General features: G+C 42.4%; 1 protein-coding gene across 4 annotated transcripts in view; it reads left to right on the forward strand.

Moving 5' to 3' along the window:
* The window catches only part of SLC39A5 (solute carrier family 39 member 5), a 104,433-nt gene that overhangs the window by 60,450 nt on the left and 25,747 nt on the right, over positions 1 to 18,236 (forward strand). For all 4 annotated transcript variants that reach the window (XM_075850185.1, XM_075850186.1, XM_075850188.1 and 1 more), the window contains exons 7-9: positions 1,033 to 1,185; positions 1,263 to 1,338; positions 8,296 to 8,502. In XM_075850185.1, the coding sequence (XP_075706300.1) occupies positions 1,033 to 1,185; positions 1,263 to 1,338; positions 8,296 to 8,502 (436 nt within the window). The remainder of the gene's footprint in view (positions 1 to 1,032; positions 1,186 to 1,262; positions 1,339 to 8,295; positions 8,503 to 18,236) is intronic.

Raw genomic sequence — 18,236 nt, forward strand, 5'->3', positions numbered from 1 at the left:
GGTCTTTTATAAGCAAGAAATTAAGAACTACTGAGAAAATGACTATTAAGTTTGTTCATATAAAAATAGGCTTACAATGACTAACTTCTCAGACCAGCGCAAGAATGCGCAAAAGGATTAATGTGCAGTTTGAGCAAAGTACTGGGTGAGCAGACTGGATAAAAGTTGGGGCAAACTGTGCAGAGGTGGTCTACTTTGGACGATCCCTTTTATGTTAGGGTATGTTCACACGGCCTATTTACGGACGTAATTCGGGCGTTTTTGCCCCGAATTACGTCTGAAAATAGCGCCTCAATAGCGCTGACAAACATCTGCCCATTGAAAGCAATGGGCAGACGTTTGTCTGTTCACACGAGGCGTATATTTACGCGCCGCTGTCAAATGACGGCGCGTAAATAGACGCCCGCGTCAAAGAAGTGACCTGTCACTTCTTTGGCCGTAATTGGAGCCGCTATTCATTGACTCCAATGAATAGCAGCGCTAATTACGGCCGTAATTGACGCGGCGTTCAAGCACATGCACATGCCGGTACGGCTGAAATTACGGGGATGTTTTCAGGCTGAAACATCCCCGTAATTTCAGCCGTTACGGACCCCCGCCGTGTGAACATACCCTTAGGATTATCTCTTAACATTCAGATGATTTCAGGGTGTCCTGCTGCTAGGTCCCCCAGAGATCAGACATAACGTGTGGGAGTAGCGATGTTCAAACTACTATGGAGAGCCCGGAGGCTGCCATAAAGTTCTGCAATTTGATTAGACATGAAAAATTTCTTGCCGCCTTGAACATACTGGACGAGCAGATTTTTACTGTACTATCCTCTTTTTATATATCCCCAACTGTAGCTGTACACATTTTAGATAGAATTCATGCTGCATGATGGCTGCTTGGTATTTTATTTTCTATATATCTCTTCACATTTTAGCTCATGTATTTACTTGCTTGTTACTTGGCTCATTCTGCATTATTAAAACTATTGAGAAATATTGTTATTTTTTTTCCAATAACTGAGATAAAATGATTTTGTTGCAGGCACAGGAAGATCCTTTAGAAGATAAACATAAAAATGGATCCCACTCATTGGAGCCAGTTTTGAAGGGGTTGTGTGTACTTGGTGGTATCTATTTACTCTTCCTTATTGAAAATCTGTTGGGTTTACTGAGACAGAGAAGAAAAAGAAAAAAGGTGAAAAGTCTTGTATCATTAGAATTACATTTCTATCTGTAATTTACATAATATATTAACAACATTTTCACCTGTAGAAACGTCCCCAAGATAAAAACCCAGCCCAGGATGAAGGCTGCACAACTGTCCTTTGGGAACTTGGACACCCTGTTGGTGAGTAATACAATTTTATACATAGACTATGTTTCCAAGTTGGTTAGGGGAGGCTGTCATGTCATAGGACGGGCAATACTTGGCATTTCTATGTAAACGCCTAAAGATGGTGTTGTGATACAGCTTCTCAAAATCTGTCTACCTGGTATATTTTGTCTTTTGAAGGGCTCTTAAAGGGGTATTCTCACCTTAGACAGATGGGAGTCCCACCTCTGGGACTCTGACCTATTATGGCAATGTGCTTGCTCTGTCTGTTCTTTCTGTAACTAACTCCCATAGACTTCCATGGAGAGCTCTGTGTGTAAGTGTGGCCCTATCTATATTTATTTCAATTGGAAATTTGCCACTTTGAATTTACGAACAAAGTTCACAGAACCCCCTGTTCTCAAAAAAAGTGGGTGTTCCAGAGGTGGAACCAGCACCTGTCAGATATATGGAATATCTACTGTCAGGGATCAATACTATGTATATTGTTTGAAAAATATTATCCTCACACATATGTATATACATTTCAGTTCTTTGTGTAATATACTGACATATATAACAAGTTCTTTGTTCATGTCGGACACACCTATGGAAGACACCGCCCCCTGGAATGCAAGAAGAGCGAGTCTGAGAAACTGGTGGGGGCTTGGGCACTCCCGCATCTCTGAGGAGGAGGCATGTGTCTCTTTCTGTGTTTCTTTGTTCTGAATAAAAAGTTTTTCAGTCTTCCTCCTGACTGAGAGAGGGAAACTGTACCAAACATCTGTGTGGTGTACTTCTCTCCAGGCATGCCTTCAGCTTTCAATTTACAGAGGTGGTTATTCGGTGTGAAATACGGACCTGACACTAAAAGATGGGAAAACTGTTTATAGAGTAAATAAATTTACAACTGGGTGTATTTCCCTTGTTAAATGGCTGTGTCCCTACACAGTCTCACTCTTTAAAGGGAACCTGTCACCAGCATTTTAGCTATAAAGCCAGCAATACCTGGTGAAAGTGGGTGAAAAATCATTGTCATCTAAGCTATAAATATGTTCTAAGTAAGCTCTGTACCTTTAGTATTCCGTTTTTCAGTGGTCCCACGCCATATGCAAATGAGCAGAAAAGAGTCAAATCTTCATCTGAAAAGAGTCAGGTTTTCATTCCTCCAGCATCTCAGAGTGGACTCCACCTCCTTCTTTTTGATTGACAGCTCCTTAGCCAGTCAGGGCCGGACAGGTGGCAGCGGTGGGCGTGGTTAAGAAGCTGCATCCCAGAGGGAAAAATAATTACCATAAAAGGCGGGAAAAGTTTAAACGACTATATTTACTGACAGAGGAGGACTTCAGGAAAGAAGAGAACAGGAACGCACTCTGGACAGCTGCGGCCATTGAGGGGTCAGGCGAGTTTAACAGGTAAGATGTTGATGACAGGATCCCTTTAAGTACTGATTGGACAGTATCAGCCTGTGTATTGACCCCCCCCCCAACTGGTGACACCCAGCTGTCAATTTATTCATAAATTTTTAGGCGGAATAACAGAGGAACACCATAATGTACCGTTCTACGAAAAGGTTCTCAAGGATTGTTACTTTATAGGGAATACAATAAGTTAATAAAACAGACATGTCAGGAGAGGTAACTGGTCCTCTTTAACCCCTTAGTGACCAACAATACGCCTTTTCACGTTAGTCACTAAGGGGCTTTAGGCTAAGGCGACGCCTTTTCACGTGATCGCTTTTGCCTAAAGTAGCGCCGAAATGAAAGGTCAGAGCTCCGTTCTCTCAGCTAGCTTTTTCATAACACAGCCAGGACATGGGCAGTGTTTCTCTCTCCTCCCATTGTAGTTGTTCTGAGAGGAGAGAGAGATCAGTCTGCGTCCTGTTCTGTGAAGAAAAAAAGTGAAAAAGCAAATCATCTTTCTAATATATACACATATATATATATATATATATATATATATATATATATATATAAATAAAATATAAAATCTATATTAGTGTCAGCGCTAGCTTAGCGTTAGTGCTAGATTAGCGTTAGTGCTAGTTTAGCGTTACTTTAGGGTTAGTTCTAGTTTATCGTTACTTTAGGGTTAGTTCTAGTTTATCGTTACTTTAGGGTTAGGGCTAGTTTAGCGTTAGTGTTTAGGGCCGTAATACTACATTAGGGCTTTATTTAATTTAATTTTTTGACGTCTGTTATATAAAAAAAATATAAAAAAATATTTGTGTCGTTTTTAGGTTTACTTTAGGGTTAGGACTTATAGGGCATATATATATATATATATATATATATACACACATATCTATAAATATGTCTCAGTGAATGTACAGCGCAGAGCAAGCCTACGCCTTGCTATGTTCCGACACTTCTGAAAGCGAAACAGACACCGCTTCAGAATTTGTTCCCGACAGTGACGATTCTAATTCTACCGCTGAACCCCATAGTCCTATGGTGGTAGATACGTCAGTCACTGTAGAGGTGTCAGGTGCAGGGCCGAGTGTTGCAGTCCCTCCCGTGATGTGGGATCCTGCACTATCATTTTCCCCCCAGGTACCCTAATTTGAAGCGACTCCAGGAATTAGTGTTGACGTCCAAAATTTTACCGCCTATAATTTTTTTTATTTATTTATATGTGATACGGTCCTAGACTTGATAGTCCAGCAGACTAATCTGTATGCTAGGTAGTTTGTTCTGCAAAAGCCTGTATCTATGTATTCAAGACTGTGGAGCCCCACAAGTGTCCCAGAAATAAAAAAAAATGTAGGCATTACCCTCAATATGGGTTTGGTTAAAAAAACATCTGTCCGGTGCTACTGGACTTGTAGTGCTGTCCACGCTACCCCTGTATTTGTAGCAGTGATGTCCAGAAACCGCTATGAGGCCCTAATGCGATTACTGCATTTTACTGACAATTCCCAAATACCCCCAAGAAGTGACCCAGCCTATGATCGGCTTAATGAATTAAGGCCATTAATCACCCTTCTAAGTGATTTATTTTTAAAGTTGTACACCCCTGATAAGAATTTGTCTGTAGATGAATCGCTCATGAGCTTCAAAGGCCGTCTTTCCTTTCGTCAATTCATCCCTTCCAAACGAGCCAGATATGGGGTGAAATTGTACAAAGTGTGCGAGAGCACAACGGGTTACACCTGCGGTTTCAAAATATATGAAGGCAGGGACCGCCAAATTCATACCCCAGGCTGCCCAGAAACTATTGGCACCTCTGGCAAAATTGTGTGGATCCTAATGGAGCCATTTCTGTACAAGGGGTACCACGTCTATACAGACAATTTTTATACTGGTGTTCCCCTTTATAAAGCCCTCCATGCTGCAAATACAGGGGCCTGTGGGATAGTACGGAAGAATAGAGTGGGATTCCCACAACAGTTGGTGTCCAGGCGTTTGGGGAAAGGAACATCCATGGCCCTTGCAAGTGAGGAATTACTTGCAGTGAAGTGGACAGACAGGAAGGATGTCTACATGCTGTCCACCGTACACACGGACACCACTGTGGCAATTACGGAGAGGGGGGCTACCACTGCAAAGCAGAAACCTGTCTGTGTAACAGACTACAACTAATTTATGGGGGGTGTAGACCTTTCCGACCAGGTGCTTCAGCCTTACCTGGTGAAGCGCAAAAATAAGGCCTGGTACAAAAAGGTAGCAATCTACCTCATCCAGGTTGCTACCTATAACAGTTTTGTTATTTTCAAAAAAGCCCAAGGAACGCTCACTTTTCTTCAATTTCAGGAGAAGGTCATTGAGCATCTCCTTTTTGAGTCCACTATACCTGCACAATCCTGCGAATCTGAGGATGTGCGCAGGCTTTCAGAGCGCCACTTTTTACACCCTATTCCTTCCACTGAGACCCAAAAATATCCCCAAAAAGGTGTCGGGTATGTAGCAAGCATGGCAGGAGGAGGGATACCCGATTTTATTGCCCCATGTGTCCATCAAAACCAGCCCTTTGTAACTACCCCTGTTTCGAAACCTTTCACACGGTTTCAAATTACTAGTATTTAACACCAAAAAAAAATATTAAATGGGTGGGGGGTCTTTTTAGGGAGTCAATTTCTTTATATTTTCTTTTTAGTTTGTGGGCTTTCCAAGTAGGGATTATTTCTTGTGGGAGAGGTTGTAGAGCAAATTTTTTTCAGACCGTGAAACTAATTTGACCCCTTATGATTTTTTTTATTTATTTGTGGGTGATCAAGTGCTGGAATTAATTGTCCAGTACAAAATCCCACATCCACAATTTTTTTATTTTGACTGTTCTTATGACTATGTCCTGCCACATACAGCTGTTACATTCCTAATTCTGTACCGTGATACGGGCATGATATTTTTTTTTTGGAGGATCTCTAATAATCGAGCTGTTCCTTATCAATACACCATGGGCTTTGTTACGGTTCTTCTGGAAATACTAACATCATTTTGGGGATTAGTGATCCTTTACTGTTCCTATAGATGGTTTTGGACACTGTCCCTTTATATATTCTCTAGGTGATTGGTTGTTTTGTGCAAATAGCTGTTCTTATCTTGCCGGGCAGGGGCCTGTTATGGTGTACCGCGTCACTTGGCACGTTCGTCCCTCATAAGGATTGATGGAGCTAAAGAGACGTTGTACAACCAGTCACTGAAAAAAACAAAACCTTGTCATGGCAGCCCTGCAGGTGTTCTTCTATCTAGTGAACAGACTCGAGTTTGCAACATAGTTGGATACATTTTCCTCCATTTGTTTGAAGATATTGCCCGTCACTCCAGTACAGTTTATTTTTTCCTCTCTGACTGATTTTATATTAGGACAGAATTCTGTCCACAATGACATCATAATGGCACCAACTGCTTCTTCAGCAAGACATAGTCATAAGTACAGGCAAATACGTCTATAGCAACATGTATCCATTATGAATACACGGCTTCACTTCTCTTCTGTATGCCGCACAAATTTATTAATGTGGCAGATTTCTAACAAAATAACCTTCTACCACGTCTCCTCTATTTTATCTGAAAACGTAATAAGAATTTGAAGAAAAAATTATATACCCATAGTGTCTGAAATAATACCCATTATTTCCTCCTTTAAAAATGTTTTGGTCCGCATGCTCACTACACCACTAGATGAATACCTTTAGGGGTTTAATTTTTAAAATGGGGTAATTTCTGCATGTTTTTTTTTTTGTTCAGGCAGCTCAATGCCTCTAAATACATGATATGGGGCCTAGAATTTATTCAATTGTGCCCTGAAAGCCAAAGGGTGCTCCCTCTCTTTTTGGCCCAGCCACACGTCTAATAAGCAGATTGGGGCAACAATGGGAGTATTTTTGAAAACAGGAAAAACCGGGTGATAGATTTTGGGGTGTGTTTCTTCATTCTCATGGTCGCTTTACAAAGAAATCGGTCTTCAAACTGACACTTTTATGAACAAAGTGAAATTAATTTTTATTTCACCTGATATGTATTCAATTTAGCAAAAAACTGTGGGGTTAAAATACTCACTACACCCCTAGATAAATACCTGAAGGGGTCTAGTTTTCTAAATGGGGTAGTTTATGGGGAGTTTCTATCGTTCTGGTAGTTCAAAACCTCTCCAAATGTACAGTGGGGCCTAAAACATTAGGGTCACAATGGGGGCATTTTTGAAAACAGGAGAAACAGGGTGATAGATTTTGGGGTGTGTTTCTTCATTCTCATGGTCGCTTTACAAAGAAATCGGTCTTCAAAGTGATACTTTTATATAAAAAGTGTTGTTTTTTTTTATTTCACCTGCTATGCATTAAATTTAGCAAAAAACTGTGGGGTCAAAATACTCACTAAGTCCTGAAAGCCTCCGGGTGCTCCCTCCCATTCGGGCCCTGCCGTGTGTCCAGGCAACGCATTAGGGTCACAATGGGGGCATTTTTGAAAACAGGAGAAACATTGTGATAGATTTTGGGGTGTGTTTCTTCATTCTCATGGTCGCTTTACAAAGAAATCGGTCTTCAAAGTGAGAGTTTTATGAAAAAAGTGAAATTATATTTTTTTACGCCTGCTTTGCATGAATTCTTACAAAAAAACTGTGGGGTCAAAATACTTACAACACCCCTTAATAAATACCTTAAGGGGTGTAGTTTTCAAAATGGGGTCACTTGTGGGGGTTTCCACCATTCTGACACCTATGACCCTCTGAAAACCTGGCTTGGTGCAGTAAAACAAAATGTACTTCAAAATTTATAAAATTATTACTAAACTTGTAAGTCTTCTAAATTGCTCAAAAATTATTATTTTTTTTTCAAAAGTGCTGCCAAAATAGAGTAAAGAGATGGAAATATATATTTAATAAAAAAAAATTGTACGGTATGTATGTACATATGTGACATATTGCAGTTAAAAATAGGGAAAAATTATAATTTTTACAAAATTTCTTACATTTTTCTATTTTTTAATTAATTTCCGCAAATCGTATCAGTCTACTTTTACCACTAAAATAATGTACAACATGTGACGAAAAATGTCAGAATTACTTGGATATTCAAAACTTTCACAGAGTAAGGCCCCATGCACACGACCGTGCCCGCAATCACGGCCCGCGATTGCGGGCATGGCCGGCCGCTGACTGACAGCCGCATTTTCGGGCCGTGCTCCCATACAAAGTATGGGAGCACGGCCCGCAAAATGCGAAAGAAGGGACATGTTCCATAATTCCCGGAACATTTCCACGGCACGGACACCCTTCTGTAGTGCTACGGAAAGGTGTCCGTGTTCAATGAAAGTCATTAAGGGGTTAACAATATGTTTAGGTAAAAAAAAAGAAATGTGGGCTATTGGGCCTGTATTGGATTAGTTTTGTTTTCTAAACGTTTTTATTTCTTTGCTGCTTACCTTCTGTCTGCATTTCATGACTGATGTAGAAGAGAATGTTTAAGGGATATGTGAAATTCTGATATGTGAAACTATTATATTGTAGGCTACATAAAGTACCTGTAAGGTTAATATTCAAAGTGTTTTGCAGGCCCAGAGTTTTGTGAGGCAACAAGATCAGCTAATGGTTGTGAACAGAGCCAAGAGGAGCAGGATGAAGTACCAAAGATCAGTGGTCAGACTGAACATTCACATCATGGACATTCACACAGTGCATCAGGTGGAGGAATTGCAGAGTTTGTATGGATGGTTCTTCTTGGAGATGGAATACATAACTTCACAGATGGCTTGGCAATAGGTAAAGCAGCATCTCTGGCCCTACTGCACTCTGCCGTCTATACAGGGCCGATTCCAGCTTTTCTACTGCCTAAGGTGAAAATTGAAATGTCGCCCCCCAGATCTTGATTGACATCCCCCTGGTTGTTCTACATCATTAGCAGCCTACTCCAACTCTTGCGGATGCGCTATTGCCTTGTACTCACCTGACATGCGTGGTGCAGCGATGAAGCCAAGCAGAGTACTCCTCGCTGCACGGTGCGTGTTCAAGTAGTACAAGGCAATGGCGCATCCGAGAAAGTTGGAGGAGACTGGTAATGATGTAAAACAGCTAAGGGGATTTCAATCAAGTATGGAAAGGTCAGTTTGGAGGCAGAACTATGTCACTCTTCAGGCGCACTTCGGGTGGGGGAGTATGGAGCGGGCTCACGGCCTGAGCCCACTCCATAGAATGAGCATGTCGGCTGTGTGTTATAGCCGACACTTCCGAGTAACAAGCAGGATCCCGCTCAAGCGCGATCCTGCTCGTTTAACCCGTTAAACGCCGCGGTCTATGCCGATGCAGCGGTCTTTGCCGGGCCGCGGCATTTAAATGACTAAAAACAGGGGTGCGACCCCCTGTAACGTTCCAGTGGCCCCACCGTGGCGAGATCAGGGGGTACTGTTGGATGGCATTGCAGCCAGGGGGACTGATGAAGGCCCCCAGGTCCGCCATCTTTATACTCCTATAAAGTCCTGCCTAAGGCAAGGCTTCATAGGAGACTGTCTGAATCAAGATATACTGCAATACATTAGTATTGCAGTATATTGTGCAAGTGATCCAGTGATCGCTGGTTCAAGTCCCCTAGGGGGACAAGTAAAAACAGTAAAATAAAGTTTTTTTTAATAAATATATAAAAAAACATTTTCCCTCGAGCACAATGTAAAAAAAAAGACAAAATTTACCTAACTTGTATTGACGAGTCCGTAAAAGTCTGAACTATTACAATATATCATAATTTAGTCCGCACGGTGAACGTCGTAAAAAAAAATAATTCAAAACGTCAGAATTGCTGTTTTGTGGTCACTTCATCTCCCATAGTGTGCATTGTTTTAAAAGTTGATTTTATAGATTTTGCTGCATCTGAAAAAAACATACAAGGGAATGTTTGGAAATATCAGGTCATATATTACCGCATGGTGGTGGTTCAATGGGTTAAAATTACCTGACAGGTTCCGATTAAATATATAATGAATTGAAAACAATTACATCTGCCCTGCAATTTTGTTATTATAAATAAATCCTATATAATTACAGCTCTAGAACCAAGCTCTGACATATATACAGTACCACAACCAAGCTTAGTACAAATTTATAGTACCAGAACAAAGCTGAGTACATAAATACAGCAACAGAACAAAGCAGTACATAATACAGCAACAGAACCAAGCTCAGTACATAAATACAGTACCAGAATAAAGCTCAGTACATAAATACAGCACCAAAACAAAGCTCAGTACATATATACAGTACTAGAACCAAGCACAGTACATATATACAGCACCAGAACAAAGCTCAGTACATATATACAACACCAGAACAAAGCTCAGTACATACATACAAAACCAGAACCAAGCTCAGTACATATATACAACACTAGAACCAAGCTCAGTACATATATACAGCACCAGAACAAAGCTCAGTATATATATATATATATATATATATATATATATACACAACACCAGAACCAAGCTCAGTGCATAAATACAGCACCATAACCATGGTCAGTACATAAATACAGCACCATAACCAAGCTCAGTACATAAATACAGTACTAGAACCAAGCTTAGTACATAAATACAGCACCAGCACAAATACTGCTCAATTTAGTGCAACCCCTGCCATATAGGTTTGTACTGCGTAAAACTACAGCTCCCAGCATGGCACGAATAATGGTAAGCATATGCTGGGAGTTGCTGATTCACGGAAAAAAAAAATCATACCACCCATCATCTCGCTGCAGACAATACAGTGACTCCTTTACTGATTAGAGGCAGAATAAACATTTACATTGAATGACTCACAGATTATGTATTATCAGATTCTAGTTGTTCTTTTTCTCTTTTCTTCACCATCTGGTCCAGACCTCTATGATGACTTCTCCTGGCCACAGCCCATTTCTGCAGTTTTCTGCTCAGATGTCTTCAGCTTCTCATTTTTCAAACATTTCTGCACCTATAAACGAATATAAAATTCTCATGGTGCCCCACACTACTTCCCTAAATATAATAGCGCCATACACTGTGTCCCTGATTATAATAGCACCATACACGGTGTCCCTGATTATAATAGCACCATACACTGTGTCCCTGATTATAATAGCACCATACACAGTGGCGGATTAAGTAGATCATAGGCCCTGGGCTGTTACCCAAACTTGGGCCCCCCCTTCTCCACCGCCGCCCTACCACACCGTAACTATTCTTAACACTACCTTTTTGTGCAAGCATTAACAAATGGGTGTTACGATTCCTCTTGTCAAAGGGCTGTATCCCTACATACTGACAGTCTCCAACCATCGCTGACAGTATTACACTGTGCAGGGACACATCCTCCTGACAAGGAGAATTGTCTATCAGTCCTGGACTGCACAAAGACTTTTTGTGAAATACAAGGATTTCCTATAATAAACATGTCAGGAGAGGTGACATATTCTCTATAAATCCGACTTCTCCCGGCCATGCCTTGTCTGCAGATTTTGACACTCAGATGTCTTCGGCTACTCATTTTTCCAACTTTTCCACACCTATAAACGAAACTCAAATTATCATGGTGCAACACACTGTGCCCCTAAATATAATAGCACTATACACTGTGCCCCTGAATAAAATAGTACCAAACACTGTGCCCCTGAATATAATAATACCATACACTGTACTCCTGAATATAATGGTGTCAAACATTGTAAAGTAATGCACCACATACACAGTGCCCCCCTGTACATAGTGCCACACAAACCCGTGTAGATATCACACATCCCCCCGTAGAGAGTGTCACACACAGCCCCCTATAGATAACACCAAACAGCCCCCTATAGCTAGCGCCACACACATACCCCTGTGGATAGCGCCACACAGTCCCCCTTAAATATAGTGCGACACAGCCCCCTCTTTAATATAGTGCCACACTGCCCCCCCTTGAATATAGTGCCACACAGCCCCCCCTTGTATATAGTGCCACACAGCCCCCCCTTGTATATAGTGCCACCAGGCCCCCTCCCTTGTATATAGTGCCACACAGCCCTCCTCCCTTCGCCCCTTGTATATAGTGCCACACAGCGCTTCCCCCTTGTATATAGTGCCACACAGCACTTCCCCCTTGTATATAGTGCCACACAGCACTCCACCCATTGTATAGTGCCACACAGCGTTCCCCCCTTGTATATAGTGCCACACAGCGCTCTCCCTTGTATATAGTGTCACACAGCGCTCCCTCTTGTATATAGTGTTACACAGCGCTTCCCCCCTTGTATATAGGGCCACACAGCAATCCCTCCTTGTATATAGGGTCCCACAGAATTCTCCATGTATTTAGGGCCACACAGCACTCCCCCTTGTATATAGGGCCACACAGCGTTCCCCCCTTGTATATAGGGACACACAGCGCTCCCCCCACACAGAGCTCCCCCCCTTGTATATAGTACTTCACAGCACTCTCCCCTTGTATATAGGCCCACACCCAGCTTCCCCCCTCATATAGAAGGCCATACAGTGCCCCCCTCTTGTATATAGGGCCACACAGCGCTCCCCCCACGCAGCACTAACCCCTTGTATATAGTGCTACACAGCACTCCCCCTTGTATATAGGGCCACACCTATATTCCCCCCTCGTATGTAAGGCCACACAGCGCTCCCCCTTGTAAATAGGGCCACACAGCGCTTCCCCCTTGTATATAGTGCTACACAGTGCCCCCCACCTTGTATATAGGGACACAAAGCGCTCCCTCCTTTGTATTTAGGGCCACATAGAGCTCCTCCCTTGTATATAGTACAAATTGAAGAAAGGAACTGCAGCACTCAGGATTATCCAACGAAAGTTGATAATCCTCAGTGCTGCAGTTCCTTTCTTCAATTTGTACACATTTGCTTCCCTTGGACCGGGGGACTCTTTTTGATGCGTGCACCACCCATGATTGGAGAGTTGTCCTTTCCTGCTGATGAAAATGTACCTGTTTCTGCTGCTGATCTCTTACATATCTACCCCTTGTATATAGTGATACACAGTGCCACCCCCTTGTATATAGGGACACACAGTGCTCCTCCCCACAGTGTTCCCCCCTTGTATATAAAGACACCCAGTGCCCCCCCTTGTATAAAGGGCCACACAGTGCTAGCCCCCCTAAAAAATATATATATTGTGCTTACCTTGCCCCGTTCCAGCTCTGGCTGAATGCGTGCGCATCCTCCGGGCCTAGCGCGTGCGCAGACCAGCGTGATGCAGTACGTCATCACGCTGGCCTGCGCAGGGAGTATTCCTGGGCCCTTATAGGCTGCAGACCTAACGTGGTCTGCAGCCTATAGTATTCATTTGTATCCGAGTCCTGAGGACTCGGATACAAGTGAATGTGGCGTGAAGTTGGCTGTCGCTAGCACCGCGGCCGCCCAAATCGCTCTAATGAGGATGCGCCACTGACCATACACTGTGTTCCTGATTATAATAGCACCATACACTGTGGCACACACACACACACACACACACACACACACACACACAGTGCCCTGTGTAGATATTGCCTCACCATAGAGACCCCTGTAGATAGTTCCCTACATGGATCCCCATGTAGATAGTAGCCCCTGTAGATAGTGCCCCACATACAGCCCCCTGTAGATAGTGCCCCACATATAGCCCCCTATAAATAGTGCCCCACATATAGCCCCCCCATAGATGGTGCCCCACATATAGCCCCCCTGTAGATAGTGCCCCACATATATGTAACCCTATTGATAATGCCCCACATATAGCCCCCTGTAGATAGTGCCCCACATAAAGCCCCCCTCACTGTAGATAGTACCCCTAATATAGCCCCCCTTGTAGATAGTGCTCCACATATAGCCCCTCACACTTTTAACAGAAAAAAATAACTTTACATAATCACCTGATCCCGTTCCCGTGCCGTCCCCTTGCAATGCAGGCCTGCTCTCCTCTGAGCAGTTCTACTGGGGGCTGAATGACGCAATGACGTCATCGCGCCGTTTGCATCATTAAAAGGCGCTGAATAGCAGGACAATGCATTCTGCCCTGCCAATAAGCGCCTTTCAACAACGCAAGTGGCGCGATGATGTCACCGCGCCACTTGGGTCGTTGAAAGGCGCTGATTGGCAGGGTGCCTTGCCCTTCCATCCAACAACACAAGCAGCGCGATTACGTCATCGCGCTGCTTACGACATTGAAATTCAGCATTTATACATGTAATTGTATCTGCGTCCTATAGGCACAGGTACAATTATAATGCAGGAGGGGGTGGTGGCGGCTGGTTTCAGGTGTGCCGCTGCCGCCCCCTCAGAGAGGCAGCAGGCCGCCGCCTGAGACGAGATGCTCATCTGGCCTTATGGACGGTGCGGCCCTGCGTCTATATGTAAATGCTGTTTTGCCTGTTGACAGACATAACCCTTGTTCCTTCATATTTAGCTGCAGGACAATATTTTCACTGTTCTTTAACTTTCCTTATAAGGATCTTTAGGTCTTTCTTCCTTTTCAGCTATTAGTTTGGGGTCATCGGCATATCGAAGGTTTTTAATGTTTCTCCTGCAAATCTTGAATCCTCGATTTATCTTTCTCCATCCCTTCCTTTTTCATTGTGTTCAGGACACAAGTTAAAGAAATATGATAGTATGCAGCATTCCATTTTAAAACAAACACTGAGCTCAAATACGTTTCAATTCCAGTACGACACGACAACAAAAAGTTGGTTCTCTGAACTTCACACCACGTTCAGGTCTGCGCTGAATTATCCCAAGCATAATTTTACTGGCATATGAGTGAGATTGTATAGTAGTTTGCTCATTCTATCAAGGCAAGTTTATTTTTTTCCCGGAATCTGGATATAAACAGACCTTTTCCAATCTGTTGGCAATTTGGTGGTTTTCCAGATTTCTTGATATAGCTCTGTCAGCACTTTAATTGATTCTTCTTCAGTTGCTTGGAGTAATTCTGCTGCCATGCCGTCATCTTTAGTGCCTTTTCTTTTTGGCAGAGAATTCGGATCCGTCTTCCAACGCTGAAGGTTCTTCAGTCTAGCTGACATCATTAGGAGGGTCTTCACTTTATATGTCTTCTGTAAAGTTCCTCTACGTGTTTCTTCCACCTTTGCTTGATCTTTGTCTCATCTGTTAATATTTGCCCATTTTATTCCTTCTGCATAGGCATTCGGGGCTGAGATTTCTTTTTAATCTCATGAATCTTTTGGAGACATTGTTTTCCCTTGCTTGTTTCCACTTGTAATATATTTACAGCTGTTGCTGTAGAATTGGTCTTTGGAATTCACGATTTGGTTCTCTTAAAAGATCTTTATCCTTTTTAACTGTGACTTTTCTTCTGGGGTTTGTATGTATTTGTATTTTTGCAATTTCTACAGTTTTTTTTCTGTTGTCATCTACCTAGATTTCTTAGTTCTTTTCATTTTCCCCAAGGTTTTCTCTGATTCCTCTCTGAGTGTGTCTTCCATTTCCATCCACAGTTCTACCTGTTCTCTATCAATGAGGTCTGGAGTCTCAAAACAGTTTTTAATATTTCCTTTGAATGTAGTGGGTATGTTCTCATCTTTTGAACTGTGAATGTTTTTTTTTTCCCTTCAACTTAATTTGGAGTTTGAAATTTGGAACTTCGTGATCTGTTGCACAGCATGCTCGGGGCCATATCTTTGCTGTTAAAATTCAGCTCTTGCATGTTCTGGCACACAGAATGTAGTCTATTTGAATTCGGCGAATTCATGCGATTTCCAGGTGTAAAGACGTAATTTTGGTTCCTTGATGAATGTATTGTTGAATAAAGGGTCATTGTATTTGCAGAAGACTATTAATCGTTCTCCTGCTTTATTTCAGCTTCCAAGACTATGCTGTCCAAGTGTATTTCTATCCTTCCTATTTCCCACTTTCGCATTGCAATGTCCAATCACAAGCAATATATTTTGTTTGCAGGTCTTGTCAATTTCAGCCTGGGTTTGATCGTACAGTTTTTAGTTTTCTTATTTTACTGCAGCAGTTGTAGGAGCCCAAACCTCTATGATTGTAATGTTGAATAGTTGCGCTCTAAGTCAATTTGACATCAGTCGGTCGTTCACAAAACGCAATGCTGTGAACAACCAACTTATACTCTCATGAAAGTGCTTATTTGTAAGGGTATGTTAACACGCTTAACAGAAAACGTCTGAAAATATGGAGCTGTTTCCAAGGGAAAAAGCCTTTTTACAGCTGTTTTTGGAGCTTTTTTTCTATTGAGTCAATGAAAAACGACTCCAAAAACGTCTCAAGAAGTGACATTCACTTCTTTTTATGGAGCGTCTTTTTACATGCCGTTTTTTTAAAATGAGGCGTAAATAAATGCCCTGTCAGAACAGAACGCTGTATTTCCCATTGAAATCAATGGGCAGATGTTTGTAGGCATTCTGCTTCCGATTTTTCAGCCATTTTTCGGGGCGTTTACGGCCCGAAAAACGGCTGAAAATAGTCCATGTGAACATACCCTAACTGCGACCAAATGCTATACAGTATAACCAGCAAATATTACTTCCCTATAAGAAACCTTGACCCACAAATAGAATGATGATCATCCATTAGCTTCATGAAGAACCTTAAAGTGTCCATTCTGGCAATAACCAGGGTAGATCCTGAGACATTTATTTTAGGGCAATCCTTAAAAAAAGCCATACATCAGATTAAAGACCAAGTCACATTGGGCACCACTGACTACCATCGGACTAAAGTCTTTAGGCACAGCTATGGCCACGACACAGTTTGTACGACCAAAGATCACTGTGTCGCTCTGCCTGCCTCCAAGATAATGAAAGTAATGTGTGTTGCTGCGACCACATCTCTAATTGCAAGAAATCTGAACCTGCTGGATTATTTTTTTTATACTGTCGTGTCAGTTGCGGCAACCCACAGGTCACACTGCAGCCACATTGACTTTCACTACCTGTGATACAGGCAGCGTGACACAGCGATCTTTGGTCGTGTGACTGTGTTGCGGCCAAAGTCACCGTGTAGCCCTAACCTTATTCATATCGTCTTGGTCTCAGTCTCAATATGTAAAAGAACATGTTTTCTTGTCTACTGAACAAGTATGGCATTACTTTATTTTCCCAAGTGTATTAAATAGGTAACATTCATCCAACCCAGGGCTGTATTTGCCACTAGGCACTAGAGGTCCAATGCCTAGGGCAGCACATTGGATGGGATGGCACCTAAAAAAATGTCACAGACTTTCCATTAGATATGGCATTTTTCTTTGTGGGTGGAACCTTTCTGATGTGAGCAGCGCAGACTGGGGTCGATCGCAGCACTGTTCTTGCCAGCATCAGCCCCTGCTGACTGCAGCTCCACCAATTACTGCAGGTCCTTGACAAGAAAGGGAGGAACACTTCTGCAGCATCACTGTCTGTGCGCATTAGGATATGTAGTAAGCTTATGTGGGCTAGAGGGGTGCTTGAATGAATGTTTCACTTGCCACAGTGCCAGGGTAAACAAATATTACACCATGCAGTATGAATGGATGAGATGAGCCCCAGGGCAGTTTGGGGAAGAGACTGGCCCAGGATCTTTGAATTTGATTGGAGAACAGATGAGACCAGTCCAGCGAGGAGATTTGTATTTGATGGGAGGGTGAAGTGAGTCCAACCTAGCTAGGAGTTTTAGATTTGATGGTGGAGAAAGAACGAGACAGACCTAGGATATCTAAATTTGGTGAGGGGCAGGGATGAGACCAACCAGCCAACCACAACTCCATGTGTGAACTCAACCTGACTGAGCACTAAAACTTCCTAGTGTACCATGAACTGTAAATACTGTTCTTCATCCATCTATGTTTACCATGCACAATGCAATATTTTGGCATATTTTGCTCCAAATGGCGACATCTTTTTGTGTACGATCTGATTATCTTCAAATATATCTTACCATCGTCTCACGAAGAACTCTGACTGATGATGTCATATTTAAAAAATTTGATCATAAGATAAAATCCTTGCATATAAACATGATATTACAATTTTATTTATTTTATGTGTGAAAAGGTTAAACATTTTTCAATGACTGTATTGTTTAAAAAAACAAAACACCCCGCTATTAATCAAAAAATTGTTGTATGAGAGTACCAGATAAACTGCAGTATAAGAAAATGTCATTTAGGCCTCATTTACACGAACGTATTATACGCGCGTGCGACGCGCGTGCTTTGCACGCATGTCGTACGCACCTATATTAGTCAATGGGGCAGTTTAGACGATGCGTGAATTGCGCTCAGCGCGTGTGCGCAGAAAAAAACTCTCGACATGTTCTATAATCGTGCGTTTTTCGCGCACTCACGCACCCATTGAAGTCAATGGGTGCGTGAAAACCACGCATGCCGCACGGAAGCACTTCCGTGCGAACTGCGTGATTCGCGCAAGAGCTGTCAAACTCCTGAATGTAAACAGAAAAGCACCACGTGCTTTTCTGTTTACAAACATCCAAACGGAGTGTCAAATTCGAGATGAGCGCACCGAACTTCACCGGGTT

Source organism: Rhinoderma darwinii, chromosome 2 (assembly GCF_050947455.1).
Source record: "Rhinoderma darwinii isolate aRhiDar2 chromosome 2, aRhiDar2.hap1, whole genome shotgun sequence".
In the NCBI taxonomy this organism is placed as follows: Eukaryota; Metazoa; Chordata; class Amphibia; order Anura; family Rhinodermatidae; genus Rhinoderma; species Rhinoderma darwinii.